This window comes from Delphinus delphis, chromosome 16, assembly GCF_949987515.2.
Source record: "Delphinus delphis chromosome 16, mDelDel1.2, whole genome shotgun sequence".
NCBI lineage: Eukaryota > Metazoa > Chordata > Mammalia > Artiodactyla > Delphinidae > Delphinus > Delphinus delphis.
This window is the reverse complement of record NC_082698.1, coordinates 72,767,489-72,788,856: the sequence shown is the minus strand read 5'-3', so window position 1 is coordinate 72,788,856 and position 21,368 is coordinate 72,767,489. Positions and strand designations below refer to the sequence as shown.

General features: G+C 36.8%; 1 protein-coding gene and 1 long non-coding RNA gene across 2 annotated transcripts in view; one reads left to right on the top strand and one right to left on the bottom strand.

The window, feature by feature from the left end:
- Window positions 1-13,619, bottom strand: part of LOC132440012 (uncharacterized) — a 401,492-nt gene extending 387,873 nt beyond the window's left edge. Inside the window, exon 1 of the long non-coding RNA XR_009522480.1 lies at window positions 13,396-13,619. This is a non-coding gene — a long non-coding RNA (uncharacterized lncRNA). The remainder of the gene's footprint in view (window positions 1-13,395) is intronic.
- An 85-nt stretch (window positions 13,620-13,704) lies between these two features.
- Window positions 13,705-21,368, top strand: part of PHYHIPL (phytanoyl-CoA 2-hydroxylase interacting protein like) — a 96,084-nt gene continuing 88,420 nt past the window's right edge. The window contains exon 1 of the mRNA XM_060034965.1: window positions 13,705-14,064. Within this exon, the coding sequence (XP_059890948.1) occupies window positions 13,959-14,064 (106 nt within the window). The 5' untranslated portion in view covers window positions 13,705-13,958. The remainder of the gene's footprint in view (window positions 14,065-21,368) is intronic.

Here is a 21,368-nt window from a genome sequence, read left to right as displayed (position 1 = left end):
AGGGAGAAAGAGAAGGGGAAAGAAAAGAGAAGAAAATTGCCAACAGGCCACAATTCAAAACATTAAATAATACTGAAAAGAGTTGAAAATGACTATTATTAGTGTTTTTCTTTCCTCAGTGGGTAAGGAAAGTGTGACGTGAGTCTTCTTTCTCTATGAAAATTTTAACTATGGTAGGAAGTTATGAAACTGTACCCAGTATTTCTTTCTTATTAAGAAATGAAAACACTGAGTTTGAGCACATATACATATTCTCTCTTCCTCCCTTTCTTTCTCTTTCTCTGCCTGTATGTGTGTGTATCTTTTCTTCTCTTCCCTTTTTTGAATATAAAGATAAAAATTATGCCTGATATACCCAGAGAAAATCATAATTCAAAAAGACACATGCACCCCAATGTTCACTGCAGCACTATTTACAATAGCCAAGACATGGAAGCAACCTAAATGTCCATCAACAGAGGAATGGATAAAGAAGATGTGGTACATATATACAATGGAATATTTTGGGTCATTTGTAGAGACATGGATGGACCTAGAGACTGTCATACAGAGTAAAGTAAGTCAGAAAGAGAAAAACAAATATCGTATATTAACGCACATATGTGGAATCTGAAAAAATTGGTATAGACAATCTTATTTACAAAGCAGAAACAGAGACATAGAGCACAAATGTATGAATACCAAGGGGAAAGGCAGGGGGTGGGATGAATTGAGAGATTGGGATTGACATACATACACTATTGATACTATGTATAAAATAGACAGTATCTAATGAGAACCTATTGTATAGCACAGGGAACTCTACTCAGTGCTCTGTGGTGACCTAAATGAGAAGGAAATCCAAAAAAGAGAGCATATATGTATACGTATAGCTGATTCACTTCGCTGTACAGTATAAACTAACACAATACTGTAAAGCAACTATACCCCAATAAAAATTTTTTTTTAAATTATGCCTGAAGCCAAACTATCTCAGTTCAGATTCAAGCTTTGGGACTCTGAGCAAGTATTTAACCTCTGTGTTCATTTTCTTCATCTGTAAAATGAGGATAAAAATAGTATTCACTTCAAGGGTTGTTATGAGTATTAAAAGAATAAATACATATAAAGTATTTAGAACAGTGCCTATAAATTCTGAAAAAATGTTGTGTGAATTATATGATACCCAAACCATCTTCATTCAAGTCAGTTTTAAAAAACGACTCAAACTAGAACATTCTCTAACACCACACACAAAAATAACCTCAAAATGGATTAAAGACCTAAATGTAAGACCAGATACTATAAAACTCTTAGAGAAAAACACAGGCAGAACACTCTTCGACATAAATCACAGCAATATCTTTTTTGATCCAACTCCTAGAGTAATGAAAATAAAAATAAACAAATGGGACTTAATTAAACTTAAAAGCTTTTGCACAGCAAAGGAAACCATAAACAAAACGTAAAGACAACCCACAGAATGGGAGAAAATATTTGCAAATGAAGCGACTGACAAGGGATTAATCTCCAAAATATACAAGCATCTCAATATCAAAAAAAAGCAACAACCCAATCAAAACATGGGCAGAAGACCTAAATAAACATTTCTCCAGGGAAGACATACAGATGGCCAAAAGGCACATGAAAAGATGTTCAACATCGCTGATTATCAGAGAATTGCAAACCAAAACTACAATGAGGTATCACCTCACACTGGTCAGAATGGCCATCATCAAAAAGTCTATGAACAACAAATGCTAGAGAGGGTGCGGAGAAAAGGGAACCCTCCTACACTGTTGGAGGGAATGTAAATTGGTACAGCCACTATGGAGAACCATATAGAGGTTCCTTAAAAAACTAAAAATAGAACTACCATGTGATCCAGCAATCCCACTTCTGGGCATATATCCAGAGAAAACCTTACTTAGAAAAGATACATGCACCCCAACTTTCACTGCAGCATTATTTACAATAGCCAGGATATGGAAGCAACCTAAATGTCCATTGACAGAGGAATGGATAAAGAAGATGTACATATACAATGGGATATTACTCAGCCATAAACAAAGAATGAAATAATGCCATTTGCAGCAACATGGATGAGATTATCATACTAAGTGAAGTAAGTCAGATAAAGCCAAATATCACATAACTCAGATGTGGAATCTAAAAATATGATACAAATACAAATGAACTTATTTACAAAACAGAAACAGACTCACAGACTTCGAAAAAACTTATGGTTACCAGAAGGGAAAGGTGGGGGGTAGGGATAAATTAGTAGTTTAGGATTAACATATACACACTACTGTATACAAAATAAACAACGAGGACCTACTGTATAACGCAGTGAACTCAATGTTCTGTAATAACCTATACGGGAAAAGAATCTGAAAAAGAATGGATATATGTATATTTATAACTGAATCACTTTGCTGTACACCTGAAACTAATACATTGCAAATCAACTATACCCCAATATAAAATAAAATTAAATTTAAAAAACAATCAATTAACTCTGAAACTTTAATCATATTAGTTGTCATTTTTAAGATATTTCTTTATTCCTCAATATTTCTTTAGTTCTCAATATTTCTTTAGTTCTCTGTGTTACACCACCATAGTTTAGGAATGTGTAGACACAGTTTGAGGAGGGTATCAGCAGCTCAGACTCAGGGTAAAGACAAGGACCTCCCACTTCAGCTTTGATGGTCATGTATATTAATATATACAGAAGTATATATAATAAAGACTTTATGAAAACATGTGATATCTGTGTCACTTTATAATCTTATAACCCTGAAATTATAGTATACAGAATAGATCTATGTGTGCTTATTATTTATTCTTACTTTAGATATATTTTAACTAGGAAAAAAATCTTAGACGTATTAGAAATATTTCCATGTATTTTTACCTTTTCATAAATGTAACTTCACACTGGGGTCAAAGAGAAAGTGTAAACTGTTACCTCTTGATGGTATATGCTTGGCAAAAGCCCAGAAGACATAATGGGAAAAGAGAAGAATGAATGGTCCTGGTAACAGAATATGAATTATTATAAAAGATGATTTTATAATGTACTGAGCTGAGATAAAAAAGACTTTTACATTTTGTAAGTGTGGAGCTTAAATATATAGAATAGATAGTTGGAAATTTCACAAAGACATGCATATCTCAATGAAAAACTCACTGAGGTCAAAATTGGCAGTTGAAAATTTATATCCTCTAAAATTATTTTATTAAACACTGCTTGTAGTTAGAGCAAAATATAGACTAGTGATGCTATTTATAAATCTGTTTGGAAGTCATGTGCTGTGGCACTATTACGTAGCGTCTATAAAACAGGTCCTATTTGTTTTTCTAGGCTTTATTTGAAGACATGGGCAGAGAACAGAATTATTGAGGTTATAAACATGGAAACTGCTATGTTTTAATTAATATAAATATATACTCTTATGTGGTATATAGAATTATATATAGATATATGTTTATCTAAATTATAGAATATACATTTATTCTTATATTTTAGTTAAGAGAAATATAAATCATATTTATATTTATAGGAGATTAAATAGCCTCAGACACTTTTATTATAATAGTCACAAAATATATCGTAAGAAAACAATATTTGATAATTTTAATTTAAAAATTAAAACTTATGGTATCATAGGTTATCACTTAGAATCAACCAGAGTCAATATTCAGAAGCCCAGATTTTCAAAGAATAGCACTGCCAGACCAATCTTATAATGTAATGTAATGTAATCCTTATAGGTGAAACAAGAAAATAAAGACTTTAAATATAAGCCTTTATAATAGTATTATATGGTATTTTATGGTATATACAAGTACTTTCATTACATTAAATGAGATTAAAGTTGTCTGTATAACTGTCTTCATTATTCATCATTGTTAAATGGCCTCTGCACATAGAGCGCTCATCCTCCCTACTCATTAGAAGGACCCAACCTGAAAGATCATATCAGGTATGTCGACAATGGGCCATTTAATCAAACTGTTTTTTCCTGATATATCTATAAAAAAATAAAGAAATGTTTTGGGGATAAGATGAATGCTTCTGTGGATACCTCTACAGATTGAACGGTTGACTCAGCAGCACTCTGAGTACAACACAGAGCCTAGAGAAGCAACCTGATGGCACTTTAGTTTATTGTACTTAATGGCACTCAGGACAAGCATTTTATTCACATAGATTTCCCCTAGCTGAAATTAATTTCTTCCTTCTTTGTGCTTCCACAGCACACAATTTCTTCTCCTCCTACAGCATTTGCCACACTTTGCCTTATTCTAAGCTCTACTTTTTTGTGTAAAAAGGTGAAACATCAATACTTACAAATACCTTGATAAAAATTTTAAGGTTTTTCTGTATCTTCTCTCCTTCTCCATATGCCCTTCTCCTCTAAATCAGTATTATAAAGCACATGCTTGCTACACAGAATTCAAGTACAGATCAATTATTACCACTATAAAACAAACCAACAGTATGGAAAATGAAAGAAGAGTGAATTAGGATGAAGTGTCATATTTTATATATATTTTAGGCTATACACTGGCATACCAGAAAACTATTAATGTCTTTCTTTCTGACCAAAAATTGGTTATAGCATATACTATATCATGAAAAGCAAATTATTTGTGTGAATTTGAGGTCTCTTCAATAGCAGGAGACTGTTACCTTCTCATGAGTAAATTCAATCTCAGAATAAAGTCTTATACTCTGTGTCCTAGTTCTTAGTGCCCTACATAGGAAGTACTAAAAATCTTTGTTAAATTGCATTAATCAAACCAATGGAGTTTACTTTTGTTGATTCTAGTCTATAAGTCAATGATCTGGCAAACATTCTCCTTCTACTCAGTATCCACAGGCCACTACCATCCAAAACAAAAAACAAAAACAAACAAACAAAAAAAGTGTTTAACTGATTTAGCTTTAGCTGTCTTCTTTGTAATCTGAGAAACTAAAGGATAGAGAACAGATAGATATAGTCAAGGGGTCAAGGATGAAACCTGAAAGCTAAATTATCTTATAACTCAGCTATAAAAACAATTCCACAAGTTTACCCTTTCAAATCATTCAGAGGCCATTATCTTGATAAAGGCACTGAAGCCTTAGTAGTGAGAAAGAAGAGTGCCTTGAAATAGAAACTTAATATATCCAAATTAAGTCTTCCTGTGAGGTGGCAGAAGAAAAAAATCAATCATAGGTTTTGACCCATAAGGGTTTTTCTGCTCATCCATAAGGTGAATGAGACCAGTAAAAATATCATTTGTACCATTTACTACTAGAGATTCTCAGCCTCTTATGAAGACATGAGACAAAGTCATTATGAGCTGTCTTAAGAAACTCTAGCACAGTTTCAAAAAGATGTTCAAAAAAGTATTTTAAAGCTATAAAACAAATTAGATACTTGATTTGTTCATATGACACCATACAAATTAGTTTGACTGAATACATATTAATATATTTCCTGAAGTAAACAGTTGTTTGGGCCACCTATAAAGACATCCTTAAGAAAGAGAAATAGAGGAGCTGACTACTGAGGGCCTACCATGGTCCTATTAAGTATCATATCTGTTTTGTTTTGTCTTCTTTTCCTCCCCCTGCCCCCATACCACTAGGGATATTTAGTTTCTATGATATAAAAGAAAGAAAGAAAGAAAAAGATCTAGAAAGAGTGATTGATGCATGGGTGTAAAACAGTGAAATAATATGGAATAGAAACCAGGGCAACAAAATGTAGTGTGTGGCAAGAATAAAACTAAATGTGCCTACTCTTAAAAGTTCAATTTTGCCAGGTGATGGCTTAGACTTTAACTTTGTATTTGTATCAGTCTGGTTCCTGGGAGTATTAAGACCTTTTCAGTAGGCTTACTATCTATGTAGTGTCTCTGTAGACTTAGTCTCTCTCTCGGCTATGTTTGATTATTCCCTTTATTCCCTTTATTCCTCAGTTTTGTGACATCTTAAACAGTCAAACTACTAGTTTAGTTGAGCAACATTTTTGTGGAGGAAAAAGTAAATGCACTGTCAGACTACACTGTAATAAATAAGCATCACATAAGAGACCAAAGAAATATTCTCCCTTATCATTATAACACTGTCCACTAAATCTTTATAAGGCTGTCAGGTTTTTCCTGTGAATATCTGAAATAAGGCTTCTTTATCGCATTTCAAGAACTGTCAATACCTTCCACACCATGGAAGATTAGCCCATGATCTGTCCCACAAAATGTGTGAATCCACAGATACTGTGTGGTTATACGACACTTATCATAAACAGAAAATCTTATTATCAAATTTCATGACATACTGTGTCATTTAAAGGTCTTAAGGACCACAGAGTAATCAAGAGACTACATAGAATACAACCATATTGCAGTAGTTATCCCATTTTTATATGTTATGCATAATTAGCTTTAATATCGTCTGTGATTTGTAAAAATGACAGTAGGCATTTCTTTCAGCTTTAAAAACAAAAGTTCAAGAAAGTTGCTGTGAGGAATAATAAATGAAAGTTACTGTGAAGGACTTTCCAAATATGAATAGACATACACTGTCAAATAATAATCAAATAACATTTTTAATGTGAATGCACTGGCAATTTATGTTCAGATAAGTTGCTCTATTGTAATCAGACCTCCTCCATTATATTGTGTTTAGTCCTGGACATTGTATTTTCAGAATGAAATATATAACTTTAGAGCATATTCAGAGGAAATCAAGGACTCAATATGCTTTGAGTCAAGCTGCAATATGAGAAGATTCAGACTGGAGAAAAGACGAATCAGAAGAGACAACCATGTTTTGCATTATACACATACGGCTGTCATGTGAAGAAGAATTAACTGTTCTCTGTGTCTTCAAGATAAGTGGGGAAACACTGACAGTGGAGGAAGTTTTGGATTCCATACAATGCTGACTCTGGAGCTCTCTCTAGATACAACAGACTACTTCAAAAGGAAATAGTTTTCTAGCTGCAAGGCATAATCACATACAATTTGGCTTAGCTATTGTGGAGAAGTTTCAAACAAGGAAATGGTAAAACAAATATTCCAATCTTTGAAGCATTTAACACCTTTATGAATATTATACAATGAATATGAACACATATTGGGACAATAAATAGTCTCATTTATGTGTCTGAATGATGGGGATTTATTAGGAAGAGCAGAAGGTGATAGCTATCTGTCTCCATGGCCTCACTATTGCCACTTTCTAGTTGAAGCCCCTCCTGTGAATAGCTGCTGCGCTAATTTTTATGATGCCACCTACTCTTGCTAAAATTAGCTAGAAGCAACTCCATTTATCTGTATTATAGGATAACAGCAATAACATGGTGTAAGGGGAAATGTTGACATGGGCAGTGTCTTTGTATCATCCCAGAAAATCTAACGGCGCTCAATAATGTGCACTGACTTGGGTTTACAGATGGAAGAAGTATGTTCAATACATTTTTCTTGCTTCATTTGCTATAGGATGCTGTACTATAATATTAATATTTATAGTATACAGCCATCAATAATATGAGTGAACAATTTAATCTTCTAAAGTGTCAAAATATTGAAGGACCTCTCCTTTTGTGATTTTTAAAAATAACCTCAGAAAACAACAGTATAACACCACTCTCTCAAATCCATTGCTTCCTTTACATTCCCATTTCTAATGTCTTAGTCTATAATACATTATGTTTTTTGCCTGGACTATAATAATCTCCTAAACGCCTGTCTTCCTCCATTACGTTTATCCCACGAAACATGGACAGATTAATCTTCTTACAACATTGCTTTGCAATTGTCATATAACTGCCTAGAAAACTTCAGTAACTGCAGAACAAAAATAAGTAGCCACTGTAATTTATCAAGCAAGTTCTGATCAATAAAGTGCTTTAGCGGGCCAATCTTAGTAGCAGCATGATTGAAGAAGGGAGGTAGTAAGACTATTCACAAGGTAATTTCAAAAAATCTGGTCAAAATGATGAGAACTTAATGTGTTAGCAGTATTTATAATTCAGAAAAAAATCACACATCCAAGAACTATTGCAAAATTTTAATTATTTTCCGGATAGTTTCATTTAAAGAGGAAAAGAGAAAATCAGAAAATTGGGTAACACTGCGTGACTAAAAGGATACTGTTGCCAGTGATTATAATGGAAGAAATCAGAAAAGGTAATCAGTTTTTGGGATGAACAGATCAATTAGAAATGGTTATGGGAATGTAAATAAAAATGCTCATTAACTGGAAATAGGCCAATGGCTTTCGTTTATAGTTGGGAACTTGAGATACAGATCTGACGTTAAAGGTGAGAATTTAAACATTAAGAAGACATTAAAATTCATGGGAATGCATGCATTCTCAGAGGAAATGGCTTTAAACAGGGAAGAACATAATGTCAGAGGCTGAACTTTAACAAACACCTACACTCAAGAGGGTAGCTTAGAAGCTAGATAAACATTAAGCACATGTGAAGGAAGAGATCCAATAGAGTTCAGTGCTAAAGAAGTTCAGAAGTAAACTGCTGAAATATCAAAGAGGATGCAGATGATAAAAGGCCTTTATACTTGGTGATGTGAAAAATCTTGCAGAAAAAAAAAAAAAAAGAAAAATCTCACGAAATCCAAAGATGATTTTGAAGAGTAAGAATCAGAGTGGTAGAGATGGGTGTTAAACTGTATGAGGATTAAAAGGAAATAAAAGCAATGAATAACACTTTTATGATACTTCACAATTTATAATGGGATCCTTATTTACCTAAGAAAATTTAAAACTTGTATAGTAACTGGTTGGTTCAAGTAAGATAATTTTTTAAATCCAGGAGATTTGGAACAAATACTGTTAGTAAACACATACCCAGAGCTAGGCTTTATTTGTTTGAGAAAAATAAAGCAAGATGACATTAGATAGTGGAGCAAATTTGTGTGTGTGTGTGTGTGTATTTATAAATGTGCATATATTTATGCACACATATCTATGAGATGCTGGCAGAAAACACATTGAAATATTAACTGAGTTCTAAAAAGAAACCCTGCCTTCGTTACTTTCCATCTGAGGAAGAAGCTTTTGGAACTGAAACCTTGGGAAAGAGCAGCTCCCCTAGATGAGTTTGATGTTCTTCCACGTTTATCTTGGGATTTATAAGATCTGATGAGCATTAGGGCCAGCGCTGAAGATGAAACATTTCCATCCTTTCCACTGACCCTTGTGTGGTATGTCCCCTTCCATTCAGCCCTGGAGAGCAATGCAGAGTGAACTGACCTGAAGTGTGTTGTGGGAATCAAAATTCAGTTATAATCCAGCATACTGTGTCAGTGCTTCATGGTACCTAGTTTTAAACGTTGAAGTGTTTCTGGCAAGGGTGTATTTTATGTTTATGTATAATGCTAACATACTAGCAAGGGATTTAGTTGTGACCATTCAGAAATAATTTATCTGTTAAACCTTAATTTAAAATAAAATGATGTCTAATCAAGAAAAAAAATCAAGGAGATTTGGTAATGTTTAAAAACAAAAAAGAGAATCAGAGGAAAGAAAAAGACCAAAACAGCTGGAGGGGGTAAAAATAGGGAGTTAACTATATTCTGGAATACACAGGCACTGATTGGAGAGCACAGATGAAGGAAGGCAAAGTAGCAAATTTTACCAGGACCTACTGAGCTAAAAGTAAGAACAAAAGAGAAACTTCACTCTGCCTTCCTTTTTTTTCCAGGAAAGACAGACAGAGACATCATCCTTTGAAAGTGAGAGTAGAGCTGGGGGATTTCAAAGAGAAGTGGTCTGCAATAGCCATTGAATTGTTAAGCAAGCTGAATTTTGACAGCATGGATTTATAATGGATCAAGTCATTATAGTTCTCTACCTTCTCCCATTGGTGTTTGGTGATACAGAATTAGGAGTGTAGAAATCAAATACTGGGCAGAGATTCAATGTTGAATATTTGCTTATGGGTTTGGCAAAAATCTATCATTGAGATAAAACCCAAAGCAAACAAAATGAGGCATAATTTTTAAGGGCCCCAACACACTGAATCATAAAGATATTCTAAATATGGAAGTTCTTAATGTTTTGAAATAGCTATTAAAATATATCCAGAAATTTGTACTGTAAAATTGACAAGAAATCTTTTCTTTTCTTTTTTTTTTTTTTGCGGTACATGGGCCTCTCACTGTTGTGGCCTCTCCCATTGCGAAGCACAGGCTCCAGACGCGCAGTTTCAGCGGCCATAGCTCACGGGCCCAGCCGCTCCGCGGCATGTGGGATCTTCCCGGATCGGGGCACGAACCCGCGTCCCCTGCATCGGCAGGCAGACTCTCAACCACTGCGCCACCAGGGAAGCCCAGAAATCTTTCTTAATGGCATTCTTAGTGCCCAGTAATAACAACATCCTAACTTTCTGAAGTGCCTCACAGCTCACACAACACTTTCATATGCATTATCTCATTTGATCTTCACAAGTCCAGACTCTACTCAACTTGAATCAAATTAAAGAATTTAGAGTATCTGAGTTGCTTTCAAGTTTGTCTCTATCAATCATGAGTTTTCTTTCATGCTACCATTTATAATAAGAGCTTACGAAAAGTTATGGTAATATGAGATAAAGAAAAAACACTCCATTTACTATGCATTTTTTGGAGTTTGCTTCTACCTATGGTTTTGGTTCTCACGCTTTGCCTTCTGCCTAATAATAAAAAAACTGGGTTGTGCCTACAGCTGTGGGTCCTATAAGCATGATCTCTGCACTTAAAAACTTACCTAAAGGACTTCTTCTTTGGGTTTGAGAAAATCCTAGGCTAGTTGCAACAATATAATTAAACACATTAAAAGTACTGAATGAACTTCAATCAAATAATTTAGCAAACTGTACTGAGTATCTTCTCTCTGCAAATACTATAATATGTACTCAAAACTTACAACGTCAAGGGGGGAATTAAGAAATGTTCAGGGAAGAAGGATAGGTTTTATGTGACTGTAAGCTCAGGACGTGTCAGCAGAGTGATAACACTGTCAGAAAAGCTAATGTGTTCCTGGGCTGTGTTACAAGACATCTGACATATAGAGCAAAGACAGTGATAGACTACTGTGTATTCCCCTACATATATGTGTAATATAATTTATAATATTTGTATTATATATTATTATATTTCTACCCCTAGTGTGTTCACCTATGAACTCTTACAAAAATTAGAGCTATCCAGAGGACAGTGTCCAGAGTGAGAGAGGGACTCAAAGCAATGTGACATCAGAAATGTTTGAAAGAACTAGCAGCATTTACCCAGAGAATTGAATATATGTGTGCAGAAGGAAGCAGGATTATCATTATTGTGTATGACCGACAGAGGGGAAAATTAAGGCCTTTGTACTGACCTTACAGTAGGCATGTTTGGGCTCAGAATGAGTAAGACTTTAGATTACTTCATTAGGATTTTAATTTACCATTTATTCAAAGGTAAACAACTTCTTGTCAAGGGCTTTAAATAAAACAAAAAGATTTTTGGCAGTGGGAATAATCTTTACAGAGAATGTACCATTTGAGTTCGAGCGTGAATGATTGGTAGGATCTTGACTGTAATAGTGGGCACCTCAAGCTAACAATTAAATGATGTAAGTGTATGGGGATTACAATTCCTCCCACTGCAACTTAGGTATGAGAAGAAAAGAGTTTTCATTTTCTTATGTAATAATCTAAATCCTCAGCAGAAAGGTGCTTGGGATTGAAGAGGTCTTATGCCCAGAAAATCACATTACCATTTCTCAAAACATTACCCCCTTTCTCATTACACAAATTTTCTGTGTAATGGTAAAAAAATCTGATCATGGTAATTTCCTTTTTAAAGCCTTTCACACATTTCCCGTTCCTTTAACATAAAATCCTTTTAGAGGCTTTCCTAACTAACCAAACTATGGTGGGGTCCCTGTGTGCACTTCCCCAAGCTCCCATACTTCCTCTTCCCCATTACACTCATCATTTTACTTTTTCAATGTCTATCTTTGCTCATAGATATGAACTCAAAATTTCCAACATCTAGTGTATTGTCCTTGGACACAGCAGGTGCTTCCTAAATATCTGTATAAGTTATAATTTTAATTATATGCATGAATTATATGTCTCATCTGTACATCAATAAATTGGTAATCTATCTTACACAGTTCCTTTTAAGATTTGTAAATTTACCACCACTCTGAAAGATGAACCCACTGTGGTTGGGCTGACAACATCAATTTCTAGTTGAAACTGTGTTCGTCTTTGGAACACAGGAAATTCACTAATAAGCCCCATCTTGCCATATTTCTTGACAAGTAAAAATTTATCGTCTCCTTGGGGACACTCCTCACTTGACACAAAAGTTCTCTCAAACTACACGAAGGAGATCCATCTTCGTTAATACCTAAGTTCATAATGAGGACGTTTCCCTTTAAGAGACCCAGTTATCTTCCACAGATTTTTAACAACTTGCAGTCGTGCCAAATTGTCTCACAGGCTTGTTTTACCCTAAGCTGGTTCATCTGTTTTATTAGGCTTCAATTAACTAGATTTAGTTCTGTCATGGCTAAATGGATGTGACTAGAAAGGGTAGCATACAGCAATCTTTATGTAAATTGTTACTCTACTAGTTAACATTTAGGTTTGAAGTTGGGAAATCAGTGAAAAGAAACTTTAATTTCAAATGGGAATCCACACTCAAAAGGGGAGAGGGCACTACTTTTGATCCCCAGATAGCTACGAAATTAAAAACTATTCCAAAGATGCAAATGGCAACAGAGATCAACAGGCTGTGACCTCTGTTTTCTTTTTAAAAATCATTTGCACCTCCACTGAGTGATTTATTGCTAAATCTTAAGTGACATTTTTAAAAAAATGGGCAGACAAGTTTAGGGTAACTTAAGGAAGCACATTTTCCACGTGGAAAAGGTTCCTTCCATATCCTTGAGGGCACCGTCTCCCACCTTCACTGGCGCCCAGAACAAAGCCTGGCACAGAGTAAGCGCTTATTACTTATTTGTTGGGTGAATAAATGGATGAATGAATGAAGCTAGACTGAGAAGTTTGGGGTGGGGAGCTGGGGCCCCCGAAGCACGTCTGCTGCCTTTCCAGCAGGCTGGCGGGCATCTCCTCATTCCCTCACTTTCCTGGCAGGTCTGAATTCCCCTGTTTGCCCCTCCTTCGGGACGACCAAAATCCTGTCCCTAAACCACGCCACTCCTCAGTTAAGCCGCTCATTTCTCACACAGACGCAGCTGTTTCTGAGGACTGGCTGGCGGAACACGTTAAGTCTGGGCTGCGAGTAGCCCGGGACCTTGAGGGGGCGAAGGCAGCCCGCTGGCTCCAAAACCCTAAAGGGTCTGGACCCTCATTCTTCCAATCCTTGATAAACAAACAAACTGCTCACTCTCACCTCCTCGTGCAGACGCCGCAGTGCCAACCTGGTTCCGACTAACACTGTGAGGAGGGAAGGAACGCCGAACCGCCCTCACCAGCAAAGAGGGACAAGCGGGCGCCTCCGCCACGCCCCGCGACGCCCGCCGTTCCGGCGCGCTCAGCCGTCCGACGCCTCACGCGCCGGGTTGCTGGCGCCGAGGCGCGAGGGCCCCCCGGGCCGCGTACGCACGGAAGGCCGAGGGGTTGGGGGGCAGGGAGCGCCGCGCGCCAGCAGGTGGGCGCGTCCTCTCGCGCGCGTGCGCGCCCCGTGCCTTCTCCCTCACGTTCCCCGCGCGCCGCGTCCTCTTCCCGCCGGGAGCGCGCCGCCTCCCGCTCTCGCGCCGGGACTGTCTCGGCTTCTCAGAGCCGCACGCTCAGTGGAGCTCCCGCCACTGCCGTCGCCTCGGCCCCTCGGTGCCGCGTCCCAGGCCTCCTCCCTTCCTCCGCCACTCCCTTTCCCTTTCCCGCCCTTCTCTCTCACACGGTCCGCGGAGAGAGCCTGGATACGAAGCAGGCGGACGTGAGAAGGGGGTTGGAAAAATGGAGGTGCCGCGCCTGGATCATGCCCTTAGCAGCCCCACCAGCCCCTGTGAGGAGGTGATCAAAAACCTCAGCCTGGAGGCCATTCAGCTGTGCGACCGGGACGGTAAGAGTGGCCGGGACGGTGAGGAGGGGGGGTCGAGCCCACGGCCAGGCACCGCGGCCGCTCTGGCTCAGCCGCCCCTGCGCGGGCGGCAGGGTCTTTTGTTGTCCCACCTGTGCATATGAATGTCGGTGGGGGCTCCCTTTCGTACACCCCTCCCGCCCCTCAGACCCCAAAAACAAAAGCACCCCGGGGCTCGCGCGTTGGCGGGGAGAGTCGCCGTCGTCCCCGGCCTCGGCGCCCCTCGCCAGCCTCGCCCGCCTGGCCCCGGCCGAGGGCTGCCCTCGCGAGGGCGCCGTTCCCGCCCGCGGCTCCCGCCCGGGACGCGGCGCTTTTGATCTTTGCCGCAGTCCCGCAGTCCTGGGTCTCCCGGCGTCGAAAGGGAGATGCCCTCAGGGGTTTCCAGCCTGCTCGCCCCGCCGCCTCTCCCCGCACACACACTAGTTAGCGGTCTCTGACCAGAAACTTAACAGTTCCTTTTTCGAACATCTACATTTAGTAGTCTTTTTATCCTCTCAAAATGGGATGGGGGTGACAGTTTTTTCAGTGAGGGGGCAGAAAAAGAGTGCGTTTCAGCACCACGGACAGCCACCAGCTTCGCCGTTTGGGGCTGTGATTCAGAAACTGTCAAAAATCTGTGAAGGAAGTGGCCTCGTACATCTGCCGTGATTCAGAATACGGGGCGAGTACTCGCCATTGTGTCTTGATATCATACCGCTTATTCTGTTGTTAAAGTTGGCAGTCTCCTGAAGGAGGACATTGATTAAACGTCGGTCTGAGCGTTAAAGAGAGAAACCGGTACTACGTGCAGCACGGGTAGTCACACTGCTTCTGTAATTAGTTCGAGAGTCAGTGCTATTTCAGTAATGCGGAAAAAAACTTCATTTGTAAAGAACTCATCTGATTCGTACTGATTGGCCTAATAATTGTAAAAATTATACATGTGACAAAGGAAAAACAATTTATGTGTTGTCAAGATGATCCTGAACAGTTTTGGCTATACATGAAATTAATGTTTAACTGTATATAGAGACGATGATTTTACAATGGTTTTTTAGCCAAGGTTATGTAGATATATACTCACAATAAGGTCATAAAATTGATCAGTATGTAATCCAAGTAGAGAGCAGAGGTTTTGTTTCCAGTCCATTTAAATAGTAATAACTTGGTTAGGCGTTGCTATACAGTACGGTTTAGGTCAACCGAACACCGAGTTTCCGTTTAATAACAAATTTAGGACAGTGGGTCTTTGATTAATTGCTCTTTGAAGCCAGAGTCTCTTTAAATAATTCTGAAACAGGTGTAGTATGGATAATAAATATTCTTGCAAAAGCTGCTTATATTTTCTTTATCCTTAAATTGTTTTGGTCACCATAGTATTAAGTGCACATATTTATGGCATTAAAAAGATTCATTGTTTTGGTATTCCATATATAAGGTTACATTATTAGACTATACAGATTATTTTTAACATAGCACATAGGAAGTCCTGTAGTCCTATGGGTTTGTTTATACTTTTGTGAAATGACTTTCTGTAATGTTATCACTGTAAATATTTTTATTTTCCTAGACTGGTTTGACAGAAAACCAGAATCTAATAAAATAAAGGCAGATTTTATTTTCATTTACTTCAGTGATTTATCAAAAGCTCATTACTGTAGTTATTGGAAATGGGCAATTCATGGTTGCTCCTCAGAAGCCAGTAATCAATACTTAAAATTGCATTTACCACCTGTTTCAAAGATACTAAGAAAAATAAAGTTTTAAAAATGACCTTTACAGAGTTAATAATGCAGAGTACAAAAATTAATGTGCTGCATTTACCATGGTCTCTCCTCCTAGAGTAGAAGTTATTTTATTTTGGTAATATTTTTTAGTTGTTTTAGTTCACATTACTAATCCTTGCAAAATGAGCAAATTACGTAACATTTAATGGCGGGGGTATTGGCACTAGGCAGTATCTATGAAAATTAATACTTATTTGCAGAGTTCTGAGTCAACACAGATTAATTAAATAGGGTTTCATTTTATAAAATAGCTTATGCCAACAAATACAGAGGGCTAACTCTTCTATTAAAAGATGTGTAAAATTTGAAAATAGCTAGTGTAAAGATGTTGTTAAATGCCTAACTTTTCATTTTGTGACTCTATGTCAAATCCAAAAACGTTAAGTTGGTGTCATAGGAATAATTTAGAGAAGGTGATATGGTTATTTTTACAGAACAATTTTTAAATGCTGCATTAAGTTTTTCAACCAGATCTTATTTATCATAATTTTATATTGAGAAATTTTCAGCTAGATGCATTTGCTTCCTTCACTCCCTTACTTTCACTCCCTCTCAGGTCTCATTATTTTACTGTTGAAAATATATAACATAGAAAAATTAGTATGTGGTAGATCTATTATGTGCTTAAGTACATAATAAGTGCTATACTTTCATAATTTTATTATAGAAATAGATTTGTTTGCTCTTTACTTACTTTATTTTACCCTAATATTAATCCGATGATGGGAAAAATTAGAGCAATATTAATTCCTTAGAAGTGGAATAAAGTAGAATAAGAGAAAGTATCATATGATTGTTTAATAAACATTTCCTTTTACCTTCTCCACTGATAGACATTTTTAATTTTATAATGTTTTGCATATTGCATCAACTAAGATCTGTAGCTGCTGGTAAACATAACTGTATGTCTTATGCTTCCCTGGATCTCCTCTTTTATTGCCTTTTTTCTTACAATCTATTTACATTATTAGCAACAATTCACAATGCTTCTTTTTCTCATCGTTCCTCAAAATATTTAATAGTCTCTGAAGAATATGGAATAGAGTCCAAGTGGTTATATAATTGGATTTTTTAATTAAGCAAGAGGGTCCTTATACACACACATTATCTCATGTGTGCTTTTATCCTAGGCATGTGTGCTTTGGTTGCTAATACATGGCCCTGCCTAGATGTTACTTGTAGTTCAACATGAGGATTCTGGATCAACTTCTATTAGGAAACCTCTGAAGATCTGCTGTAAATCTAGTAGTTTCTATAATCTTTGTTGTAAGTAAAAGAGTGTTTCTGTTATTCGCCTCTGCTGTGCTGAAGTAGCCTCAAGTTGCGTATATGATGTACTTTAATTGTGGCTTTTCAAAAAAAATCCAAGAAAAAAGCATTAATTTGTCATTGGGAAGCATTAGTAATATGGGAACTTATTTCCAGTTTGTTTCTTCACATAGCTACTTCAGACCCTCACTGACCTGTGACACGACAAAACAGCTCTGACCCCACACATAGAATTCTACGTTACTTCTCTTCATCTTTTCTCATCATGCATATACATATTGAAGCTTTATTTCCGTGCCGAGAAGGAAAGATTTATCTTTATGTTGCTTTATATGCATCCAAGCTCCCTGAACTCTTGTTATAATAGTAAAGAAGAAAATACAAAGTTAATTTGCTGTATAGCATTGAATCCACCCCCAATGCTTTCTAGCTTTAATAAGTATTATTTCCATGATTTGGGCATTTTATGACTGCCTAGATACGGTTTGTGGAGTGTATGATGCTAGTCAGCAAGGGAACACATTTTAAAGGAATTGCACAGGCAGAAGCTGACATTTCCCTGTCTTTGTCTACCAGTAGTTTGCGGAAGAAAAGGGAAAAGGTCTTCTCTTTTTTAACATATTTTAAAAGATAAATTCCTTTGAATTTGGACTCTATCATATTTGTTTAAATTATAAATCAGTTGAGACGTTCTTCTTTATGCTTATTGATGTGTGAATTAAACAAATTTTAATTTTGGAAACATGGTAATACAGGAGTGCTTAGTAACAACACTATATTAGATAATTCTTGGAGATATTTTCTAAAGCAGACATCTAGGACAAATAGCCTTAATTATTACCTTTCATAGTACAAAAATGTAAGGTAGGCATTACTCAGTCTCACTGACATGCAAATAGCATGGTGGTAATACCATTTTAGAATCAGACCTCTCATACAATATTTACTCTTGATAGATATGTTATCTTAGGCAAATTACTTAACCATTTTTTAGCCTCAAGCTTTCTCATGTAATATGGGTATAATAATGTCAGTCCTGTAGGATTGCTGAGATATTCAGTAAAGTATTATATACCATTTCTCACAGTTCTTGAAACAAAATAAAGAATAATAATTATTTTTAATGGACTGTTATTCTTCACATATCTTCTTGAGTTGAACTGCTTTTTAATTCTTATTTTTTGGCCAATGTTTAGATCTTCTTTAAAATTTCAGTTGTGTTTTGTTTAGATAGTAAATCCTTCTTATGTCACTTCAACTTCATGAGTAGTCAATGGAAACTGTAAATTCTGAATTTGAAAAGAACAGTAAAATCACAGTTACAGTACTCTATCCTTTGCTTATATTTTTCTATCACATCAGTAATATCCTTCTCAGCATTAATCCTAAAAGCTATTTTCAGCTTCTATTTTGAACCTACTGTTTGCTGTTTTTCATGTACCTTGTGACCTTGATACCTGCTTTGGTAGGTATTTGCATCAGAGCCCTTCTCTGTTCTTGATTTATCAATTGTTTTCTTTATGATTTTTTTCTAAGTATAGATCTATACCAACACATGTGACCTCCGGGTTCATTTCTTTGACCCTGATTTGACTATAGAGATGCTGTAAATTTTCATTAGTGAGTATGAAACAAAACAAAAAGAAAAGAAAAACTAAAAGAAACAAGCAAAAAGCTTGAAAACCATCACATTATGTTAAACGAATTTATATTCTTGGTAGAGGTTCTGATTCATTCCCAGAGGAGACCAGGAAGTTTTTAGAGTAAAAGTCACATCAAAGGATATGTGACCAGGCTCCCTCCAGTGGTAGAATGACCAATACGTTGTAAGTGGTAACATTCTTGCCTAGGTAAGTAAGCCAGTTAGAAATTCACTCTATAGAACACTATCTAGGCAACTTCCAAGTCACTTTAAAAAAAAAAAAAAAATTGCTGCTGATGTTTCCCTCTCTTTAGGCCTAAGCTTGATTTTTCCCTTAACTTATGTGAGTAGAGTTTCATGATGACGTTTATGTTTTATCCTGGGCTACGGTAATAACAGCGGCTGCATCAGTTACTGCAGTAAGCATGATCCTTCTAGTTTTTGGTTTTCCTTCTCTGCCCTTAAATGTATAATTTAAGTTCTCCTTATAGGATTTGCCTCTTTCTTGGATTTGTTTTACATTTCTTTTAACTTTCTCTGTAAAGAATCTTTTTATTATTTATAAATTATTGAAATTCTATCTTTACTACTGTAAAGCATTTGCCCATTTTTAACTGTTTAAAGTATTTTATTATTACTAGACAATAGTTAAACTGTCTTATTAAGAAGACTGTATTTTATACACATACATTTGAGAAGTAAAATTAGTATTGGGGGAGGACTTCTAGCAGAAATGTATTAGAAGATTTGAAGAGTCTCAACAAGGAAAAGTAGGCAGCCTCAGCCTGTTATCTATGGGAGGATAGTGAGTGGCAATGGTATAAGAAAAATCTAAAAATAATTACCAATAATTTGTGACTGATTGAATTTTCAAGCAAAATGAAAAGTGACGGGGCTTTCCTGGTGGCGCACTGGTTGAGAGTCCGCCTGCCGATGCAGGGGACGTGGGTTCGTGCCCCGGTCTGGGAAGATCCCACATGCCGCGGAGCGGCTGGGCCCGTGAGCCATGGCCGCTGAGCCTGCGCGTCCAGAGCCCGTGCTCCGCAACAGGAGAGGCCACAACAGTGAGAGGCCCGCATACCGGGAAAAAAAAAAAAAAAAGTGACAGGGGGTAACTTTAGGATTTTAAGTCTAGGAAATCTGAAGAATCATTGACAAGAATGAAAAAAAGGAGAAAGGAAAGAGTATTTAGACATTGTGATGACAGTATTTTACATCTCAAATTTTAGGTCTCAGTGGACATCTAAATGTGTCCCTAGCCCTTTTCTAGGGGTGCTTCCCTCTCAGAAAAATCATTCCCAGAACAGTATTATATACTGCCTTCTCATTATTGTTTCAATGTGGATCCCCACAAGAGAACCCATTTACATTCTTCTTAGACTCTCCTTTTTCTTGATTCCCACTATTCCCACTCTTTAGGGCTACTTACCATCCAGTGATAATATTTTGAGAATCAGTACTAAACCACTTGATACCTTATAGAGGATTATGAAATAGAGATTTTTGAGTCATCTGCATAAAGGTAGTTTTGGAGTCTTCGGAGACTTTTCACAGGGATTTAGTATAAAGTGAAAAGAACATGTACATTAAGACATTTGAAATCTAACGTAAGAGACTTCCTTGGAAACTTATATTACACCTTTAGCAGTTCCTCTTATGTTCTGGGGAAAAGAGTTCTAGAATGAGCAAGAGAATTGTTCCGAGAACTATATATTTCACTGGGGAGGCTAGAACTTAGGTGAAAAAGAAAGTCTAGAATTTGACTTCCGTTTTAGAGCTCTGATGAGCTTTGTGTCTCACCCCTTGAAGGTAAGGAATTATCACATCCTGGGGAAGGCCAATTTTAAACCCCAAAGATGAAATAAATCTATGATCCAGGCTTGTTAATGCAAACAAGTGCTCTACATTTTGAAGTCCCTCACTAGATGTGAGTTGAACAAAAAGCATCATACTGTGAATCGTGGTTAGTTTTGTTTGTGATATTATGACTATCTGGGCCAAGTTTGTGGTTCATTTTAAAGGGGTTGTGGGAGTTTTGCATATACACCACTAGTTGCAGTGGTAGTGGCAACTACTGGAAATAAATCTGTCTTTTTGTTTTCTATAGCCTATATGAGTGTTGCTATCTAATAATGGTATGAAAGGCTTATAACTTTCCTAGACATATGCCATTAAAGACAAGCCACAAAATATTTTTCAATATACTTACTGTGATTTTTCTTGAAAAATAGTGTCTTACCTTCTCTAAGAGTGAATGTTGGTAAATCTCTCAGTCTTTGAAGTTTTTAAAGCTGTTGATAAATGCAAAGAAAAATGACAGTTTTTGAGCATCGGGTATGTGATATGTTCTTTATGATGGCATTTTAGAGTTACATCTATGATGTAGAACAGGGATCAGCAAGTTACAGTCCTTGGGCCAAATCCAAAAACCTGCTGCCAGGTTTTAAAGTAAAATTTTACTGGAATAAAGCCATGCTCATATGTTTATATATTGTCTATGGCTGCTTTCTTACTAAAACATCATTTAGAAAGAAATACTAGTTATACATTAGTATTTCCAGGTATGCTCACAATTCCATTAACAAATATGTTTTAAAGTATCAAAGATA